Source organism: Colletes gigas, unplaced genomic scaffold (assembly GCF_013123115.1).
Source record: "Colletes gigas isolate AHSC1104 unplaced genomic scaffold, ASM1312311v1 Colletes_gigas_Sc00006, whole genome shotgun sequence".
Taxonomy (NCBI): Eukaryota; Metazoa; Arthropoda; class Insecta; order Hymenoptera; family Colletidae; genus Colletes; species Colletes gigas.
In genome coordinates, this window is record NW_025106635.1 from 680,508 (window position 1) to 699,146 (window position 18,639).

Genomic DNA, 18,639 nt, shown 5'->3' on the forward strand with positions numbered 1-18,639 from the left:
AAAACTTCATTAAGTGTTTGAGAGCCACTGCATCAAAGATCCCGAATAGTTGTGTCGAATCTTTTCAAGGCTATCGGATAATCCGATCTGGATCATTGGTTATCATCGATCGGGACAAGTTGCGTATTATCGTAAAAATAGATACGAGAGTAACAAACATACGTGAACAACGCGACATGCTCTGTAAATCAATATCGATCTCGAAATCGTAAGATCAAATCGTCTAGCGTTCGTTCGACCGATAAAATGAAGAGATACGGTAATACGTGATCGACTTCTATAAGATTTGGTACCCAATAATGAAGGTTAAAAGATTCAGATCCATCCGCCCATTATTTGGCCAGTGGCCTTTGATTTTCCACGTAGCTTCGTAGTGGCGACCGGTACGTTGTCTTCCGGTGGGGCAGATTTTGCCGCTTCACCGCCAGACTCTTTCTTCTCGTCCCCAGCCTTCTTATCCCCACCCTCCTGTTTCTTTTTCTCCTCTTCCTTCTTCTTCTTCTCTTCCTCATCTTTCTTCTTCTTTTCCTCTTCCTTTTTCTTCTCTTCCGCCTCTTTCTTCTTCTTCTCCTCCTCTTCCTTCTTCTTCGCCTCGTCGTTGTCGCCTTTCTTCTCTTCGGTCGGTTTCTTCGCATCTTCCTCCTTCTTCGATGTCTGGCTGGTTTGTTTCGCGGCAGCAGCTTTCCCTTTGGGCGATTTCGCGGCCTCGTCCTCTCTCGGGTCCTCCGGGATCGGGGAGGGCGCCCTCACTTCGATGGACACCGACTTGTCGCCCTTGTCCAAGCTCCCGGTGCTGATCGACTTCAGCAAGCTCTTCTTCAACACCGAAACAGGACGATCTGGTTCTTGAATGCTGACCCTCTGGGTCCGTTCTGTCCCTTCCTCCTTCGCTTCTGGAAAAACAACAAAAATATTACAATATTTATGTGTATTATCTTTTTACGAAATAATTCTCAACGAGTCGGTGATATTTTAACATCTAGCAATCACCTTCTTCGCCTTCTTCCGGGCCTGGTTTAATTCGACTCATCATGAACTTTGCGTACGCGATTCTGGTGGTTGGCGAGACCTCGGTCAGATTTGGATTGTAGTCGACCAGACGATTAGGGTCCAACGAGGCCAGGTCAGAGTTCGTCTGATGCGGCAGTCTACGAATGCTGCGTCGTTTCATCGTCGCCTCGCTGGTGCTACCAATCGGATCCCTCACGATGGTGTTCTTCCGCACGACAGCGTTCCAGTCCTTCTTCTTGCTTCCGCTGCTCTTCCGGCCGATCGCTTTCGCGATTTGACTGAACACGTCCTTTGGCTCCTTCTCGCTCTGGATCACGGCGTTCACGATCCCCTCCACTATACCGATCTGGAAGTCCTTCTGAAGACGACGTTCCATCACTCGACCTTTCTTCCCAGATACTGACGAACAAAAAACAAACAAAATAAGAATAGCGGAATTCCAAATTGTCATGAGGAGATATTAATCATGATTTTTAGTTTTAAAGAATCTATAGTAAGGGTACCTATGGTATCTATGGTAAGGTTCGACCTTTCTTGCCAGATACTGCCCGAACAAAAAACGAAGATAATGTTTGAAAATTTATTTAAAAATAGCGGAACTCCGAATTGTCATGAGGAGACATTAATAATGATTTTTATTTTTAAAGAATCTACAGTAAATAAAACAAAAAATTTACGACAATTACGCAAATGGTAAAAGGCTTTTATTTTCGTATCATTGCGTTTTTATTGTCCGGGCAGTATTTTATCGCCCTTTTGCGTTGCTTGTGTGTCTTAGGGCGGTTAAAGATATCCTTGTAACGGTACACACATCAAGGTAAAACTACATGGTGCACCTTTCTCCGAGATAAACTATTCATGGAACAGTCGTGGTATACAGCGAGGTAAGCCTAAGTGGGACTATCGAGAAAGAAATTACTACGCTATGAAATGTCTACGGAGTATAATATTAAATTAATACAGCAGGTTGAGTGGGTCGTGCGGGAGAAAGGAGCTTACGGGATTAAAATTGTTTTATTAAATGACCGGGCGATTAGACACGAAGCCGAGTCGACGGAGGTCTGTAATATTAAGACTTTCGTAAATGTTGATCGTTCTGTGTACGAAGAAGACTATAAAAACTCGAAGATAACGTAAAGCTCACAAGCTGCTTCCTGTTTGTCAAACTGCGGCGTCCTCATTCCGTTCTGCCGTAGGATATCAATCAGCTCGTAACGCAGGGAGGAAATGTCCTGTCTGATTTCGATTACGTCGTCCTCGGTGATGCCAAAGTCGTCGCGTTTTCTTTGTTCGGCGGTCACGTAGCGTCGTATCAGCAATCGCATCACCGTGTCGTGCCTCGCCAGTGCTTTTTCCCGCGACTTTTTCTACAGATCGGTTTTAAAATATATCAACTAATTTTACAAATAACTGAACCTATACCATATCTATTTGGATCGATAAAATGGGGCACGTACGATCAAAGATCTCGTTTGACGGCCGGTTTTTCCGCACGTTAGAATTTTGTTGAACGTTTTGCCAGTCGGAACCATATTGAATGGAGGAGGCACCGTGTCACCATCTTCGAAGTAGCTCATCCACAGGTGGCTTCTCGCAAACTTCCATTCCGTGTCGGCTCTTTCCTGAAAGTGAAAGTCACATGGATAAAATGCAGATAAAAATGTAGTTGCAACTACAGACACTACTCTGTAATTGGAAAGAACGCTTTGTCTACTCTGAGTGTCGTGTAAATGGTCCTCGTACCGAGATGATCTGATAGGAATTGGACATCATAGCGATCAACATGTTCAGCAGGACGATCACGTTTATCACGGAGTAGGAACCGAACATGAGCAGTGCCCAAAATCTCGTGAAGCTCTTTATCCCTGTCAGATCGAAGGACATTAGGTCTACCATGCCAAAACTGGCCCAAAAGAGCGATTGCGACGTTTCGAACAAGCTGAAAGCGTTTACAGAATTGTTCACCATTTCTGAAACACGTCGCATTATAACTTTAAACTATTTTCAACGACAAGTTTAATACGTACTTTGCGAAACGTCTCCAAATGGAGCAGGCCTTCTCCTGATTGTCAAAGTCCGGCAGATCCGGGAAGCCTTTTATGCTGTAGCATTTCATCTTCTCCAGATCCGCGTAATACCACATCAATTGGTTCATTCCTGAGTTTTATGGAAATAATAAATAATAAATATTTTTAGAAGATAACTGGGTCTCATCGATAACAATTTTGATACGCGTTGGTGATTTCGATGGGACCAGAGCTAGCTACACCCACGAATGTGACGAAAGGTAGCGTCTCCTGGGTTCGAACGGTGCGGCATACTTGAGGGAACATGAACGATGAATAAATGAACGTGGCTGGATACTCACCGCAACCGAAGGCGAACAACACTAGCGTGTAGATGAAGAAGAACTTGATAATGTCTATTATCATTCTCCCAAGGGAAATTTGGAGTGGTCCAAGGTGGGGGTTCACGCTGAATATGTGGACGAGCTTCAAAAAACTGAAAACACAGATCATCGATCTTGAAAATTACGATCTATCGATTCTATCTGTTCCTTTTTCAAAGGTGTGACAAAATGAAGTAGAAAGCGTGAAATAAAAGCGTCTCGTTCCCGAGTTGACTTGACTAAATTGGAGGATGAAGAAGAATGTATTACCTAAAAATCATACCGGCGGCGAAAGCTCCCTCGGAAAGAAGCATAGGATCGAAAGCATGCCATTGATCTCTGGGGTACCAAGGATCTACACCGCCCCAATATTCCCTCTGTTGAGAGTACAGTTTCCATTAGTAGATTGATAACTATGAATCTGTGTCGATTCGTTTCTGTTAAATCACGTTTTTATATGTGTAACAAGAGCTTTTCACATTTTCTTAGTTTTTATTACGAGGCAAAATAGGATCTACGTTACTCCGTAACGGATGAAGCGATCTTGATTCACCTTGGCAAATATTGTATTTATAAAATTAGGAATTAGAAAGCGTACTTGAACTATAATCCAAGCCGTGAGCCTTAACACTACCCAGATTACGTAAAACACGTTTTGAATAAAGTCCACCACGTTCCATAGATCCGATACGTACTCCAACAACCCGTCCGACCATAACGATCTCATTTCGCCCGTGACCAAACCTGGAAAATTGAAACGTGTTACATTACGGTGGATCTTGATTACACTTGCACAAGATTCATTTATCGCGCCCTTTGGCCGTGAGAAAAAAATTTCCGTGAAAATACAAATTGAAAACAACATACGCGTTAACTTAAAACAAATGATTTATATTGATTTTTATATTTTAAGTCAGAGAGAAAAAAAATCAAAGAAAAAATGCAATTATTTTTTTTTTTTTTGGGGGTAAAGAAAGATTTAATTGGGATCTGTTTACTGATTACGTAGATGACGACGCCAGATTCGACGAAACCAGGAATACAGCCGCGTTCTCGTCTCTTCCATTCAGCCAGTATCTCGTGCAACCAGGCGTTCCCGAATAACTCGATTACCAGGTACTCGATACGTTGAGACGCCATCCCGAGCAGCACTAAGGCAAATTTCAATCTGTTCGAATCTCATTGCCCCTCATAACGAAATTACCAGCGACTAATTCTTTGTCTCGCTTCGCGCATAAGAACAGCCAGCCAGCCACGCGAGAAATCGATGGAGAAAACTTTGCGTGAAGGAACAATTCCTTTTTAAAAACCACTAAAAGCGAAGGAAATAAATGGCTGCCCGTTGGCCTATGGCGTCGCGACACGGCGTTTAATTTTCTGAAGAAAAATCAATCGCTCCTCACTCAGAAAGAACGCGTACGACGAAGAGTGGCAGATGAACTTGACGAACGGTTTCTTCATGAACAGACCCATCGGCGACGTGGGCGACAGCATGTAAATCGAGCTGTAAACCGGGAACATGGCGCCCAGTTTTCCGATTTCTATGAACTGCCCGATCATGCTTTTCCTCCTGAAGCCCGGCAGACCGTCGTACCAGATCGCAGCCAGTAATTGTTGCACGTTAGGGTGGGCCACGAACTTCAAATTCAAGTATTCATTCATGAGTTCGTTTACATTCCTCTCGAACGAGATAAAAAGATACGTGCAAACAATGCCCGTAAACAAAGCGTCGGATAAAATAGTATTTAAGAATTTATTTCCCGCGAGAGCGTTGCATTTATTGGAATTCGAAATTCATTGTAAATATTTATTGGCACCGCGGTGATTGGAATTCTCAATTGAAATAATAATTGCGACCAAGGTATCGGAAATAATATTCCCGGTGTTCGAGTCGACGTTGATGCATGATTTCAAATGAGTTATTTTTTCTTTTCCCGCCGCTTGTACCTGTTTCTGTTTGTACTTGATGGCAAGCTTGAGCCGATCCAGCGTTTGTCGTTCACCGGGTTCCCAGTTTTCGCCGTGTGGATTGTAATTCAGCATTATTTCCAGCTCCAGGGACGTGCGTGCGTGGTCCAGCAACGATGTGGCAAAGTTTTGCGTCTGCTCCCGCATCTCCTGCGACCAAACAACGTTCGACGTTCGACAAATTATTTATCAGCCTCGAAAATTAACTATTATTTACAAGAACAACGTGTCGATAGGTAAAAGTCTTTAGTAAAGGTAGATTACATTGTACTCGAAACGAAACTCTTGCTCCATTTTACTCAATCGTCGTAACTCCCAGGACAGTTCGAAGGCCGTTAAAAGGGGGTCCCTCGAGGATAGAGCGATCAAAGATGGCGACGTGAGAGCACGATAAGCGTTTATTCGAGCCTGCGAGTGTCTCAGAGAGTCCTGCTCGCTGGATGTCACGCACTCGTCGCAGCCACATCTACCACACACCCATAAATAACATAAAATATCCGAAATAACAACTATTATCTATGAAAGTTTAACAATTATTATTACAACAGCGAACAATGGGAAATTGGAAAGATTTTACGCTATAAACGTGGCCACGTTGCACGCTCGCACGTTTTGATAGCACGTGCCAGTTTTGCAATAACATAATTAGCACTCTTAATCGAATAACCCCGTTGTAAGCGACGAACGAGTATTGACACGAAGCCAAATAACTTTGAATAAGCCAAATAATTGGTCGTCTTCGATTTAAGGTTTTCGGGTTAACGCAGCTTTAGACGACTATAACAAACGTTTCTTTTTCCAATCTGTACCTGGCGTCGTGAGGGGTGGGGAGCGTCGCGCCACGATCAAGAAGTATTTTCAAGATTTCGTAGTTGTTCTTGTGCGCGGCCAGGATCAACGGTGTTATGTCAGGCGTAAAGTTGGACGACGATCTGTCGACAGCTTCCCAACTCTGAAAGAAATTGCAAACCATCGAGGAACATTTTGTTTTTATTTTTATTTATTTGTAAACGAGAGGGACTTTTTAATTTTCGAGTTTTCATCTCGTTGACCTTTGCTCGACCGATCGAAAAGATGATCCATCGCTACGGTGAACTTGTTAAACTCACGTAAGGCTGCCCAGGCGTGTGTGTCCTTTCTTCCCATTCTAGAAGGATCTCCACAGCTTCCACGTATTCTTCCTTTATGGCGTGTAAGAGTGCATCCTGAAGAAAGAACGAGGAATTATGTCCGGAATGTGCTGTGCTTTTAAAGACGCAGCCTTGGCGGTGGATGCTTTATCGAGAATCCACGTCGCCCCCCCCCCTCCGCTTCCAATACAGGGTGTATCTTGTAACTGGGACGATTTCGTTTCTCGTTATTACGCGTAAACTTCTGTCGATTACCTTCACTTGGATCCCGAGCTCGAGGAGCAGATTAATGAGCTCGACGTTCTCGTTCTCGATGGCGGCGATCAGGGCTGATCGATCCAGCGGATCCACGCAGTTGATGTTCAAGATCTCCGGATGATCCTTATTTTCCTCCAACAACCTGCCACACGATAACGTTTAGCAACACTCGAGCTTAGTATACATCGGTCAAGTCCAAGTACTTGAGTACTCGAAACTCATTATTTTGTTTTAAAACAGTCAAGAGTTATCACTAGACTGCGGATCATGCAAATTCATATTTTTATTAATAAAATTCTCAACCCCTAGATATAATAATACCTTACTTTAAGTATTTCTTATATTCTTGCATATTAACTGAATTCTGTAGTTTGTTGAAAATTAAAATGTTCCCATAAATGCATAAACATCCGCAGTCTAGCTATCACGCTACATAAAAATGATTTCATTCGTTAATCTGTTACGATATTCTGCATCGAACTCAACGATCGAAAGATGTATGTAGAAATGGTTACACGTTGTACAAGATCACTTGATTATTCTATCAACGATCGTGATTAATGATAAAAGTGTAGTCGATATGGTGGGGAAATTTGTGGACAACTCGATCGTCGAGGGATTGATTGTTCGTGGCTCGGGATCAGATCCTCAGCGTCTTCTCTTTTTCGCGATCTTACTGACGATTTATCTTCGCGGCAGCTCGAAGGATTACCTTTTGACAGTGGCACAATCACCTCGTTCCGCGCTTAGCAGGAAGTGCTTCTCAACTGGGCCAAGAGCATAGTCCTGGGGTGGGTTTAAGGATTGCTCCGACGGCGCTCTGGCTTCGTTCGCCAGAAGATTCTGCTGCGACTCGGACGGATTCATTTCCCCTACGGCTGTGTTTATCGACGGGCCCAGCAATTACCGCGGACTTGGTTCATCGATCCTAGGAACACCTACGTACGTCGAACAGACACTAAATCCTAAGCAGTACACGCGTGGGACGGCCGTTAATCTTACGCTATTATTAGGTCGGTACAACCACATCCTTTTTCCCCGCGTTTAAACTATGGCCTATGATTGGCAATTGTTGTACGCCAGGTCCTCGACTCGCGCGATCTTAATTCGTTCAAAGAGTTTTCCACTTAACGCGGGTTAAAAAGATACCGCATATTTTTTCTCAAACTTATTTCTAATAAAGACTAAAACACCCTTGCTCTGATAGAACAAAGTTTTACCGCGCCATTAAGAGATAATGATACAGTTCGTTGGAAATGGCGATACAAAAAAAGTTTGGGAAACAAGTAGAAGTAACTCCAACGAACAGGGCGGACGATACAATAAAATTTTTCCGCCTTTGCTTCACTGAACAACCAACTTCTGGTATAATATAAAATAATTGTAGCAGAAATTGTAAGCAAGACGCTATCTTATTATTTACCACTGTTTAACGCGTCGAACGTGCTCAGCAAGAAGAATTTTTAAATTCATTTGCATTAATAAACGGTTTAATTATAGTATATATATATACACGACGGTATTAACTATAGCTGATAAATTCCTGGAACAAAGCTTTCCGCCAAAATGTCCGCGTCCGGTTCCGAACGTTGTGCGTTTAAGCGGATAACAGTGTAAATAAAATATTACCGCACTAATGTACCGATAACGTTGCTCGATTTGAAAAGGTAATCGTAAATGTTAAACGCGTGGGGACCCTCGAGACCTAGTTTCCGTTGGAAATACCTCGTTACAGGTGTCGTTTAACGGGAACCCATGGCACCGTCCCAGCACTGGTACGCGACGGGACGATCGGGGGAGCTGGATACCCTGGACGAAGCGTTCGTGGCCGGCGGTGAAACTTGGCGTAACGTTCGGGCGAGAATAAAGGGAGAAACGGTGCGTTCACCAGCTCTACATAGTTCGGTGAAACCTTAGGACGTCGGTCAGCTGGGGCATGGGATTAAGCACAAACACGTGGGTCGAATCGAAACGAACGGAGCCGCTCGTGACCGATCGTCTGCCTGGCTGCCATCCTGGGGCATCACATTGCTCATCCACGTGCACCAGAACCGTCCAATCTCTCGCATAAAGCTTCGTTCCCACAGTTGTCCCGAAAGTGATTACAACAGAAGTTAAAACAGTACTTGTCCAGACAAAAGTATCTAATACTGTCAAAATGATAAGTTCTGGAAAAAAAAGAAATAACATTTTACAGTAAATAAATGTTCAATTTTTAGAGGTAATACTGTGTATTATGGATGGCAACAAATTACAGTAGTTATTCGGTTTCTTCATAAATATTTCTGGTTGTTCGCTCATCCGATCCTGAAGGATGAGTTGCAGATGCGGTTGTTCAACGGATGGAGATCATCTTGATACTTGAAAGTTTATTAATTTGGTATGGTTCACAGATGTTATGAGTAGACTGCGGATGTGTATGCATTTATGGGAAATTTTAATTTTCAACAAACTACAGAGTGCACTTGATGTGCAAGAATATAAGGAATACTTCAGCAAGATACGAATTGATATATTTAGGGATTGAAACAACCCTCTACAAAGCTCTTATTTCGTTAATTCTATTAATCAAAATATGAATTTGCATAAAAATCCGCAGTCTAGTTATGAGATATGTACTCACACTAAGACAAATGTTCAACTATTTCAGCTTCTACTCCTAGGTAATGTACTTTGTATAATTTACTTTGTACAATAATTTAAAAAATGTATGATATAACAAGACGTTTATATTGTAGCTCAAACGTATCAGGATTGAAATCAAAGGTGAACAGGTCGAGTCCTTTCCTTATGTACAGTTAAGCAACCGGGTGGCGTCTCCTCGTCGTGTCTGAAACAGAATTACAGTTTTTTTCGTTGAACAATCGTGTCCCTTGAGCGCTAGTAAGAATCAACCATAATTCTTTGGATTAACGGATTGGGTGTAGGAGGGTGGAATGAATCGCGGTCGGCCAGTGTCGTCCCGGCCTCATTATTCTTCGTTTGCTTGGCCAACCCTTAACCGCGTACGACGCGCTGCTGTCCACGTTTTGCCGCGATTTTTTCACGGGTTACACGTTTATTTCGGCCGGGCAGGTAACTTTGTATTACGTGATCGAGGATTGAGCTTCTGGACAGACGGGGACGACATAGTTAAACGGTAACGAGACGAGAACACCGAAGGGACTCGTTTCTTTCAATTTTCTATGGAAAAATGGAGCTGGGAATTGCTATTCGAGGAGCGTTAGCAATTACGTTAGATATGTACAGCTTTTCTGTTAATCTTGGCATTATTTCACCGCGAGGGATTAAGACTAGCTAGCAGGTCTGATTAGTCGTAGTACAATCTCCTTTCTATAAACTTTCGAAGGAGATTATGCACTATGAATAATCAGCTAGTAACATAAGTAGAATTCTTTCCTTTCTGATTCTATATTTATTGGTTTAACGATTATATTTCTCTCATACGTTTCTTTTGATTCGTATAAGTTGTTCAAAGATATTTTTGATACTTTGATACTTTCTTTCTACTTTTGATAGAAAGTAACAGCGTTCTTACAGAAATTTCGTCCACTGTAATATGTATATCGAAATTGGAGTTTATTCGGAAGTCTTGTGGCCAATTTGCTACAAACTTGCGAGAAGGGTTTACGTGTTTCAACTGACGGGAGTAGTCATGGCTCGCGTGGGGTCAGACAATGTATACATATTACTCGTGTAGGGTCGGACTTAAAGTGGACACCTTTGTACGAGACAAAGTAGGATCCGTGGAAATTGTAGGCAAAAGGGAAAAGGTACAGAACGTCTGAACAGGCTCGCATAAACATTTGGTTTCTTTCGTAATACACACAGTGCCAAAATAAACTGAACGAAACTTGGGATTTATTTAATAATAAATTAATTCTTGTTATATTTCTTGTGATATTTAAAAATTTCTTACATTTCTTACTGAGATATTTGTTTTAAGAATATAATTGTTTGAGAAATACTGATCTAAATTACGTTCCATTGTCAGTGGTAGACCCGGGCGCGCGCCGTCTAATTTTCACGTAACTTATCTTTCACCAAATATTGTCGTAATATTCCAAGCCAAGGACTTAAAGCACTTAGCTTTATTAATAGAGTAGCACAACATTTTAATGAGGTAAACACATTAAGAATGCTCCACTATTCTTCGACCTGTCCTAATTTTAAGTATCGTTCGTTGGTCTCGACTTCACCCTCGTATTTATACACCTGTACATCATGCATTTTTCATCCCTCGTTAATAACAGCAATGATCTGTTCTTAAACGGATTATGCAATGCCAAGACAAAAGAAAATGTTCCAGAGCTGTACAAAATAAAAAAAACCTGCCACGATAGAACAATTGGAATTGGTGACAAATTCTAGTTTATCTTATGGTCCAAGGGGCGGGGGAGGGTGGAGAGAGGTTTGTTTTATGGAGAAGGGTAAAACGCGCAGAAACAACAACCACGTTTCCAGCCACTTTTTTTTCCTTTAATTTATACGCGTGTATTAAATTTACATTGATTTTAAGAACGACGTTTAGGTTACAGACAATGCGCAGTACCGTAATACTAACTCTTATCGTAATTGAAGGCTGCAAAGGGAAAGGGGATCGTTCGCGAAAATTGAAACTGTTCTTCCGTCGACGCGTCGACCGCCACGGCAGTTTTTCGTGAAAAATAAAAGTGTTCTATAATTGAATCATGTACATGGTACTTTGCAACATCCCTAACGACAGTAGCGTTATTTACAATTCTACAAGCGTCAAGTTTCTTTCGGTGTAAATGATTTTTCAACGCGTTGCAAGTTCAAAGGGTCGGTCAACAGCGACCACCATGGCGGTCAACCTGTTAAATGAACTATTGATACGTATCGATGACAACGCTACTTCTACAACGATCTTACGCACATCTATTTGCATTTGAACGCAAATAACTTTGAAGACAATTGTCGAGCACACTATTTTTACGAAAAACGATTAAAGTTGGAAACTCGAGCGATCGTGGACCACGCAGCCCCCGTTTCTCTTTGCGTCCAGCAATTTAAAAAATGGAACGACGAGAGGCTCGTAGTCGACGATGACGACGCATCGTCAGCGTCGTCAGCGTCCACCGAGCCAATGATTAAACCTTTATATGTACACTGAATACGCGGTGGAGTAGGTGGATGCACATTAAGGTACCCGGAAGAAATGTCGTGGAGCAACGTTACTCGTTGACCCGATCGATCCGATCAACGAAATCCCCGATACCAATTACGACTGATCTGGTTGTATTTAGTTTAAGGCGAGAAATCGTTGGGCTGCTCGACGTACTCTTAACCCAGACCTAACACCTTCATTTGCGAGAGTGGTACATTTTACTACCACTTTCTTTTATCTTTGTTTAAAAACTTTACTGCTCGCGAAGAAAAAGAAAATGGGCATCGAGCGTAAGACACTGCGTAATAAAATAATAAAAAAATGTTCGTACAAACATACCTATGTCCTACTCGAGTTTCTTTTAATTTTCAATTTTTGGTGTTCGCGTCATTATTAGTCAGCATTTCTTCGTAAATGGCGCTACTAACAACTCACTAGGATGGCAATAAAGAACGGAAAAATCTTCGCTGCCTCGGAAATGCCGCGTTGTCGTAGCGCAATGGCTGAAAAAAAAAGAAAAAAGAGAAATTCCAGCATCGAATCAATTACTCCGAGAAATTGCTAAATGATAAAATAAAGTTACAAGCGTCTACGTGGCTCGACCGCCTCGAGGAAGTCGCGGTCGATGCATTTATTACGGTACGGACGACAAAAAGAAAGGCGAATCGGTCCATTCTATCCGGGACCAGCGATGAAAAAGGAAAAGGTTGATCGAATCAAACGAAAATGTAGAGCGTCTCGGTTCTTGGTAACTCGATACAGATCGGCCGATAATAACGTTGTCCACGGTGATTTCAGATTCTTCGAACCCCGTCGACGCGAATCCCGACGATTTTACTCGTGCTTCGGCTCGACGTCGTTCAGGATGTTGCATAAACGCAGTAACCTCGCCTCGTACGGATGGAACTCCTTCGTCTCGTCGTTCGCCATCAAATCGGAGCACATCGCTGTCATGTCGATCTCCAGCGGATAGACCTGCGTGTTCCGGCCGAATCTGTGGAACAAATTCGTCAGATTCGTTTCGTAATAAGCCCCTTTTTCATTTGCAATGCTTGCCTGATGAAGTTCAAGTCGTTTCTTCCCCGTTTAAACTCCCTGTTGGCGGCCTTGTAGCTGGAACGACCGAACCTGATGACGATGTCCGGCGATTTCCAGCGCGGGTACCTGTTCACCTTCGAGCTGGTGTCGCCTTCGCCGTCCATGACTCTCTCCGTGTTGACGTCGCCGTCGCTGCGACCGAATCTGATGAAGGACGAGCCAGCGTTGCTCCGTCGTTCCTTGGAGTCCGGATCGTCGGAACGACCGCTTGTGCTGTGTCTCTTCAGGACGTACTCGAAGTCGTTGGGCGCGTCCTTGAAAATCTTCAGGTTCCCGTCGGCTCTCAGAGGCGTTAATATCGACGATGACACCAGCATGCAGTTGCAAAGAAAAGGCAGCACGTAGAGTGACGATAACACGCTCTTCGAACAGAAAATTAAACGTTATTTACAGAATTCTTTAAATTCCCAAACAAGTTGTAACAATTTCTTTGAAAAGTCTCTTGAATTATTAATGAGATTTTCTAAATTATTTCCTTGGTATTATATCGGTACAACAGGGACAATCGATGAAATTTAAAGTCGTAATAAAAGTGAAAATAATAAGTACGCCTCTGTAGTCACGGCTGATTACGTAACGTGGTAGAAAATTGATAACGATGCAGTTATATAAGTTTCGAGAGTGCAGAGCTTTCCATTGAACGAGAAGCACAATACAATGTATTCGTCGAGACCCAAAGAATCATCGATCGACTGTTCCTTTTAATCGTCAACTTTAAGACCAAGTATTCCGTATCCTTGGAACAACATCCAAACTAATTTTATTTAATTGTCCATTGTTTTTCTCTGATAAAAAATTAAGTGTCTTCCAAGGTTGCACCGATGTAGCTCAATGGCTCTCGAAGATCCTGCAACAGGTTTGGTTACAGGTTCCTCGAGATTATTGGACACGACACAGTACGCGCCGCGGTAAATAATATTGGCGTGTTATTAGCAGTCTTAACAGGATGTTTAGTAACGCCACGGTATACCGAGCAAGATTAATATAGTGCGTTACGTTACTTTAATTAACCCCGTGCACGGTCACCCTTTATAATGGTCGCCTCGCCTACGAACTGGCCACCCGTTTCTGCTAAGAAACAGATTTACGATGTCAACCGCGAAAAACCATATTAATCTTTTTGTTATTGTTCTTTGCCACCAACGACTTCTTCAGAGACGATTACATTATATTAGAATATCAACGGACAAACTATTGGTCATTGTATCCGGATGATATTATACAGACAAAAGAAAAGGGGCGCGAGAATGAGGTGCGAAATCTATTATATTTTCCTTTCAGTTCCTTTCACGAGCATTTTTTCCAGATTGTTCTCTCTATCGTTTTCCCCTCCCACCTTATTCTTGCCCATCCCCTCTTCTAATCTCTTTGCAATTTAGCAGAATAAATCGTAAGTAGAAACAGCGAGGTATGGTCAGACGAATGGGGAACGAGTCACACAATCACTGAAACTTCCACATTCACCGTAACGTATGCATTTCTTGCTCGTATCGTTCTAATTCTAATCTCGTTTCCCCCGTTCGTAATTTCAACGAGATGATACAATAACATCGGTAAGAGCTATTCAAACAACGAAAGAATAACGTCACACTTCGAAAGACAAGTATCGTTAACGGCGTAGCGGTAATTTCAAATTTAATCATTCCGCGAATTTCCTCTGCTCTTCGCTAATTGCACGGGTTAGATTTCCGCGACGTATTCTCCGCCGTGGATCGTATTAATCGCGTTTCGTTCGCAAATTAGACGATCGTTTCCTTTCTTCCGCGTTCTGTTCGAAGTGAAATAGTTAAAAATTCTCCTCAGCGGCTCCACACCCCGTTTTCTGTCTCTTACTCGTAACTTTGTCGAATAAATTACGTGGAAGAAGAGTCGTGCGAGTAACGCTATTTGCCAAGTCAATTTTCTTCTTTTAATTGCGTTTCATACATCTACAGAGCATAACACCTTTTCTTTAAAACTTTACCCTGAACCACGACTCGATACAAATTCATTATGAATTGTTCGTAACGAGAATGTCCGTTTCTAATAAATTACCCGAAAATCAGTTCGATTAAGATCGAATTAAATCGTAAATGGAAAACAACGTCGATTAATGCCGTCGTGTTCGAGCGCGCGATGTTTTAATCGAATCGTATTAATTCCTTCGATGTACATACGCGTTATCGGAGCGAACAAATGTAACGAAACGATTTTTATTTTCATTAATCGTCGAAATCGGGTGAAAGGAAAACAAGATAATTAAAAACAGTACGGCGTGACGTTAACAACGCGAGGTACGAGGATACGATTTGGTTACCTTACGGTGTTGTTCATTTTCAATGTCTCCTCGTCGCCTACTATCATCTGGCAAATATTTACCTATATTGATTTTAGTTTTGTTCCCTTCTACACCCTGATCCACGTGAAAACAACCAGAGGCAACGTAATACGGTACAAGGAGACCCAAAAGGTCACGAAAATTTGATTGGAAGCTGAAACGAGACGAATCGTTCAGATCCTCAGATCCCTGCAATGCTCACCCACTACCATCACTATTTTATCTCAGTTATGTATTTCTAGTTGAAAAATTCTCAACATACGAGAGAGCTAGTTGCATACTATTTCTTATTCGGTTATTTGTTTAATTCTAACATTGCATCTTTGTTCACAAAACCGATTAACGCGATAAATCTGTTCGGAACTACCGAACGATAGAAGCACGGTGGTTAATCCGCGGAATGGTGGGCGAAAATGTACGAGAGAAGAAAGTACCACACGCGTCGTAACTTGGAATTTCGAAGAGAAAGCGTGGAGAAATGTAACTGCGAGACTATCGTCGTCACCAGCGTCGGAAGGTCGGCGTGGCCGACGCGGAAGATTGTAGCACTCACCATGTCTCAAGTGTTTTTGGGGTTTTGTGCGTGGACGAGTGGAGCTGGGGGGCGGCTGGTGCCCGGACCGGATCTCGAGTTCCTCTCGCGAGTTCCGACTGGTAGCGAAAACAGGGACTAAATACGCGGGACGACGACGCGGCGTCGACGACGTTTGCGGCCTGTTGGTGGTGGAACGAGTGTCCGGGGTTAGAGATGACACCCTTTATATAGAGGGAACGTCGGCGCATCCCCCGTACCTCTCGTCCACGGCACAGAGAGACGAGATAGCCTCACCTGAGTTATGATTGGCCGAGCGTACAACACGATACCTCTACATTATTTTGATTCAATTACACCGTCAGGCTACCGACCTACGTAATCTCCTTTATTATTTACGATGCCCGGCGAATAATAATCATCATCGGGCCACGAATTAGCGACGTCGGCGCCTTACCGACGATGATTTCTTCTTAAGCGGTTTCGGGATCCTCGACGATGCAAGGTCCAACGATACTTTCTTCTTAATGGCCGCTTCAAACCTGAAATGATATTTCTTGTTTAAACCAAATCGATCTATTCCGTGTGTATGGAACAAGGGACATTGCCACGTTGTATGGTTTGACTCTAGCGAGATCGTAATGGTTACATCGTCGGAATAAACTCACGACTAAAACCTTTATTTACGACTCCGTGGTTTCTTCCTATTAATAAAATAACTTAGACGCAATGGTAGCTTTGACAGAGGATGTCGAGAGGGCTAGTAATTCTGGGTGTTTACCCCTTGGTGTGGAGCAGCCAAGGGTAGATTAAATGCTTATAATCTTCGGATCATGGTGGTATAGGCGCGAAGCTCGGGGTACGTCGAAGCGTCGAGACGCGAAGCAACGCTAATTGCCTTTCCTACGACGATGCTTATAATCCATTCGCGCCTTAACAATCCCTGAGGAGAACATCTGGCTACTGTGCGTCGACTAGAATTCCACAATTATGCGTATGTATCTATGTATACCGCTCGCCAACTCTAAAAGTTGGCCAAGATTTAAAATTAGTAAGCAATTTCTCAATATTTAGCAAGTGCTAAATTGACTAAAAATTCGTATACAATGTTGAACCTACTAAACACCATACTGCGTGCGAAAAACTGTACGCTCGGTGAAATAGTCTTTCGTGACTCGGGGACGAAGTGCAACAGGTAGAAGCACTTGTTTTCTACGAGCTAATCTAGGTCACTCGTTTCCCATTGCGAGACAACGATCGCGTCACAGCTGCTAAGATTTCGTTGTTTATTTATTATACAAGATTTCTAAGACTTGTTTTATAAATTATATATATAAACAATTTACAGATATTTAGAATTACATACCGTACATCTCCTTATCTCGCAAAGATAACACGTACTATCCCAGACGAAGTATACGAATACATCTTTCGTGGACCAATCTGACTGCCATATCGACCTGACAATTCAACATAAAAAATCATAACTCCTGAACGGATGGGAGGATTTTAATGTTTCAAAAGGCAAACTACGCGTACTGTGGTGAAGAATATGTAGAAATTCCAAAACTTTTTTAAAAAAAAATTTTTAAGAAAAATCGACAAGGGGTAGGTGCCTTAATTTTTCGGCGAAAAAAAAAATTTCAAATCGTTCTAAAAAAATTATTTTCAATTCCGGGGGACAATTACAATCATTTTTGGTGAATAGACATATCCCCGAAATCCTACCCACTTTCGAGAAAAAAATTCGAATAGGTACCTAAATTTTTCGGCGAAAAAAAAAATTTCAAATCGTTCTAAAAAAATTATTTTCAGTTGCGGGGGTTAATTACAATCATTTTTGGTGAATAGACATATCCCCGAAATCTTACGCATTTTCGAGAAAAAAATTCTTTTCCGAAAATATAATGTTGGGCCAGAGATATTTCCTCGGAATTTCATGCGTATGTTTAAAACATCATAACTTTCGAACGGATCGAAGAATATCAATGTTTCAAAATGCAAACAACGCGTATTTTAATGAAGAATATTTAAAAATTCCAAGAATGCTCGAGAAGTTGTTTCCTAACCTCGTAAAGTGAAAAAAAGGTGTCATTAAAATGGTTCAATTTTCAAACGACTATAATCCCTACAATAGTGAATGTATTTCATTGGACCTACCTCTTGGCATTTCCTTGGTCTTCGCTAGATTGTTAACCTTAATGTCAACCTCATTGTTGACCACCTGTGACCATAATCCGACCATTGTTGACCATCGAATAACCAATGACTCATTAAGACCATCATGCAGTCGATGATTAAAGCCTTCTTACAAGAAGCCCCTTACAATTCGATGCACGATCTTCTTAACATTTTGTTCCACTTTGAAAGAGCGTATCTGAAAACGAGGAAATAAAAGAATAAATGTTAATCGGCACATACGCGTAATTTTACTTGAAAATGGTAATGGAGGGTTCTAGAGCCCCAGAAAAATGGACCGAAAACATCGAATATAAGATCTACTCGTATACTTCGTCTGTGGTACTACAGGTTTTCCATATTTCGTTAATACAATCCGGAAATCGTTCCCCATATTGTTTTATATACTAATTATGCGACGAAGAAGTGAAAATTTAAAAGAGATCGAAAAAATGTTCAAATTGATGTACTAAAATTAAACATGAAATCTAACGATGAAGTTTCCGGCGTTACCGTATACTACAGATATCGTGTATTAATATAATCGTTGTACTTGTTGCATAACTTGAATACAATAAGGCTCGTTTCTCTCTCTAGCTCAAAAGAGTACGTCGTATAAAGGAGTGTATT

At 42.0% G+C, this 18,639-nt stretch overlaps 2 protein-coding genes across 2 annotated transcripts; both read right to left on the bottom strand.

Moving 5' to 3' along the window:
* Positions 1-46: 46 nt before the first annotated feature.
* LOC122395609 (transient receptor potential protein) lies at positions 47-8,611 on the bottom strand. Its single transcript, XM_043393310.1, has 18 exons — positions 8,482-8,611; positions 7,469-7,694; positions 6,754-6,898; positions 6,478-6,573; positions 6,178-6,320; positions 5,633-5,834; positions 5,348-5,518; positions 4,804-5,038; positions 4,399-4,551; positions 3,999-4,144; positions 3,671-3,777; positions 3,380-3,513; positions 3,039-3,168; positions 2,755-2,950; positions 2,469-2,633; positions 2,156-2,378; positions 991-1,410; positions 47-893 (listed from the first exon to the last, which is right to left on the bottom strand). The coding sequence occupies exons 2-18, from the start codon at positions 7,621-7,623 to the stop codon at positions 316-318; spliced, it is 3,399 nt and encodes a 1,132-aa protein (XP_043249245.1). The 5' UTR covers positions 7,624-7,694; positions 8,482-8,611; the 3' UTR covers positions 47-315.
* A 3,660-nt stretch (positions 8,612-12,271) lies between these two features.
* On the bottom strand, positions 12,272-15,916 carry LOC122395691 (FMRFamide-related peptides-like). The gene is made up of 3 exons (XM_043393484.1): positions 15,853-15,916; positions 12,941-13,344; positions 12,272-12,878 (listed from the first exon to the last, which is right to left on the bottom strand). The coding sequence occupies exons 1-3, from the start codon at positions 15,853-15,855 to the stop codon at positions 12,719-12,721; spliced, it is 567 nt and encodes a 188-aa protein (XP_043249419.1). The 5' UTR covers positions 15,856-15,916; the 3' UTR covers positions 12,272-12,718.
* Positions 15,917-18,639: the final 2,723 nt, after the last annotated feature.

What these genes read in the sequence shown, in the direction of transcription:
- LOC122395609 (XM_043393310.1), bottom strand. Translation starts at nt 7,623, where the DNA reads ATGAATCCGTCCGAGTCGCAGCAGAATCTTCTGGCGAACGAAGCCAGA. An exon ending in ACACGCCTGGGCAGCCTTAC is followed by an intron (nt 6,321 to 6,477) that starts GTGAGTTTAACA and finishes AATTTCTTTCAG; the next exon opens with AGTTGGGAAGCTGTCGACAG. An exon ending in TCAAGTACAAACAGAAACAG is followed by an intron (nt 5,039 to 5,347) that starts GTACAAGCGGCG and finishes TTGAATTTGAAG; the next exon opens with TTCGTGGCCCACCCTAACGT.
- LOC122395691 (XM_043393484.1), bottom strand. An exon ending in AACGACTTGAACTTCATCAG is followed by an intron (nt 12,879 to 12,940) that starts GCAAGCATTGCA and finishes TTTGTTCCACAG; the next exon opens with ATTCGGCCGGAACACGCAGG.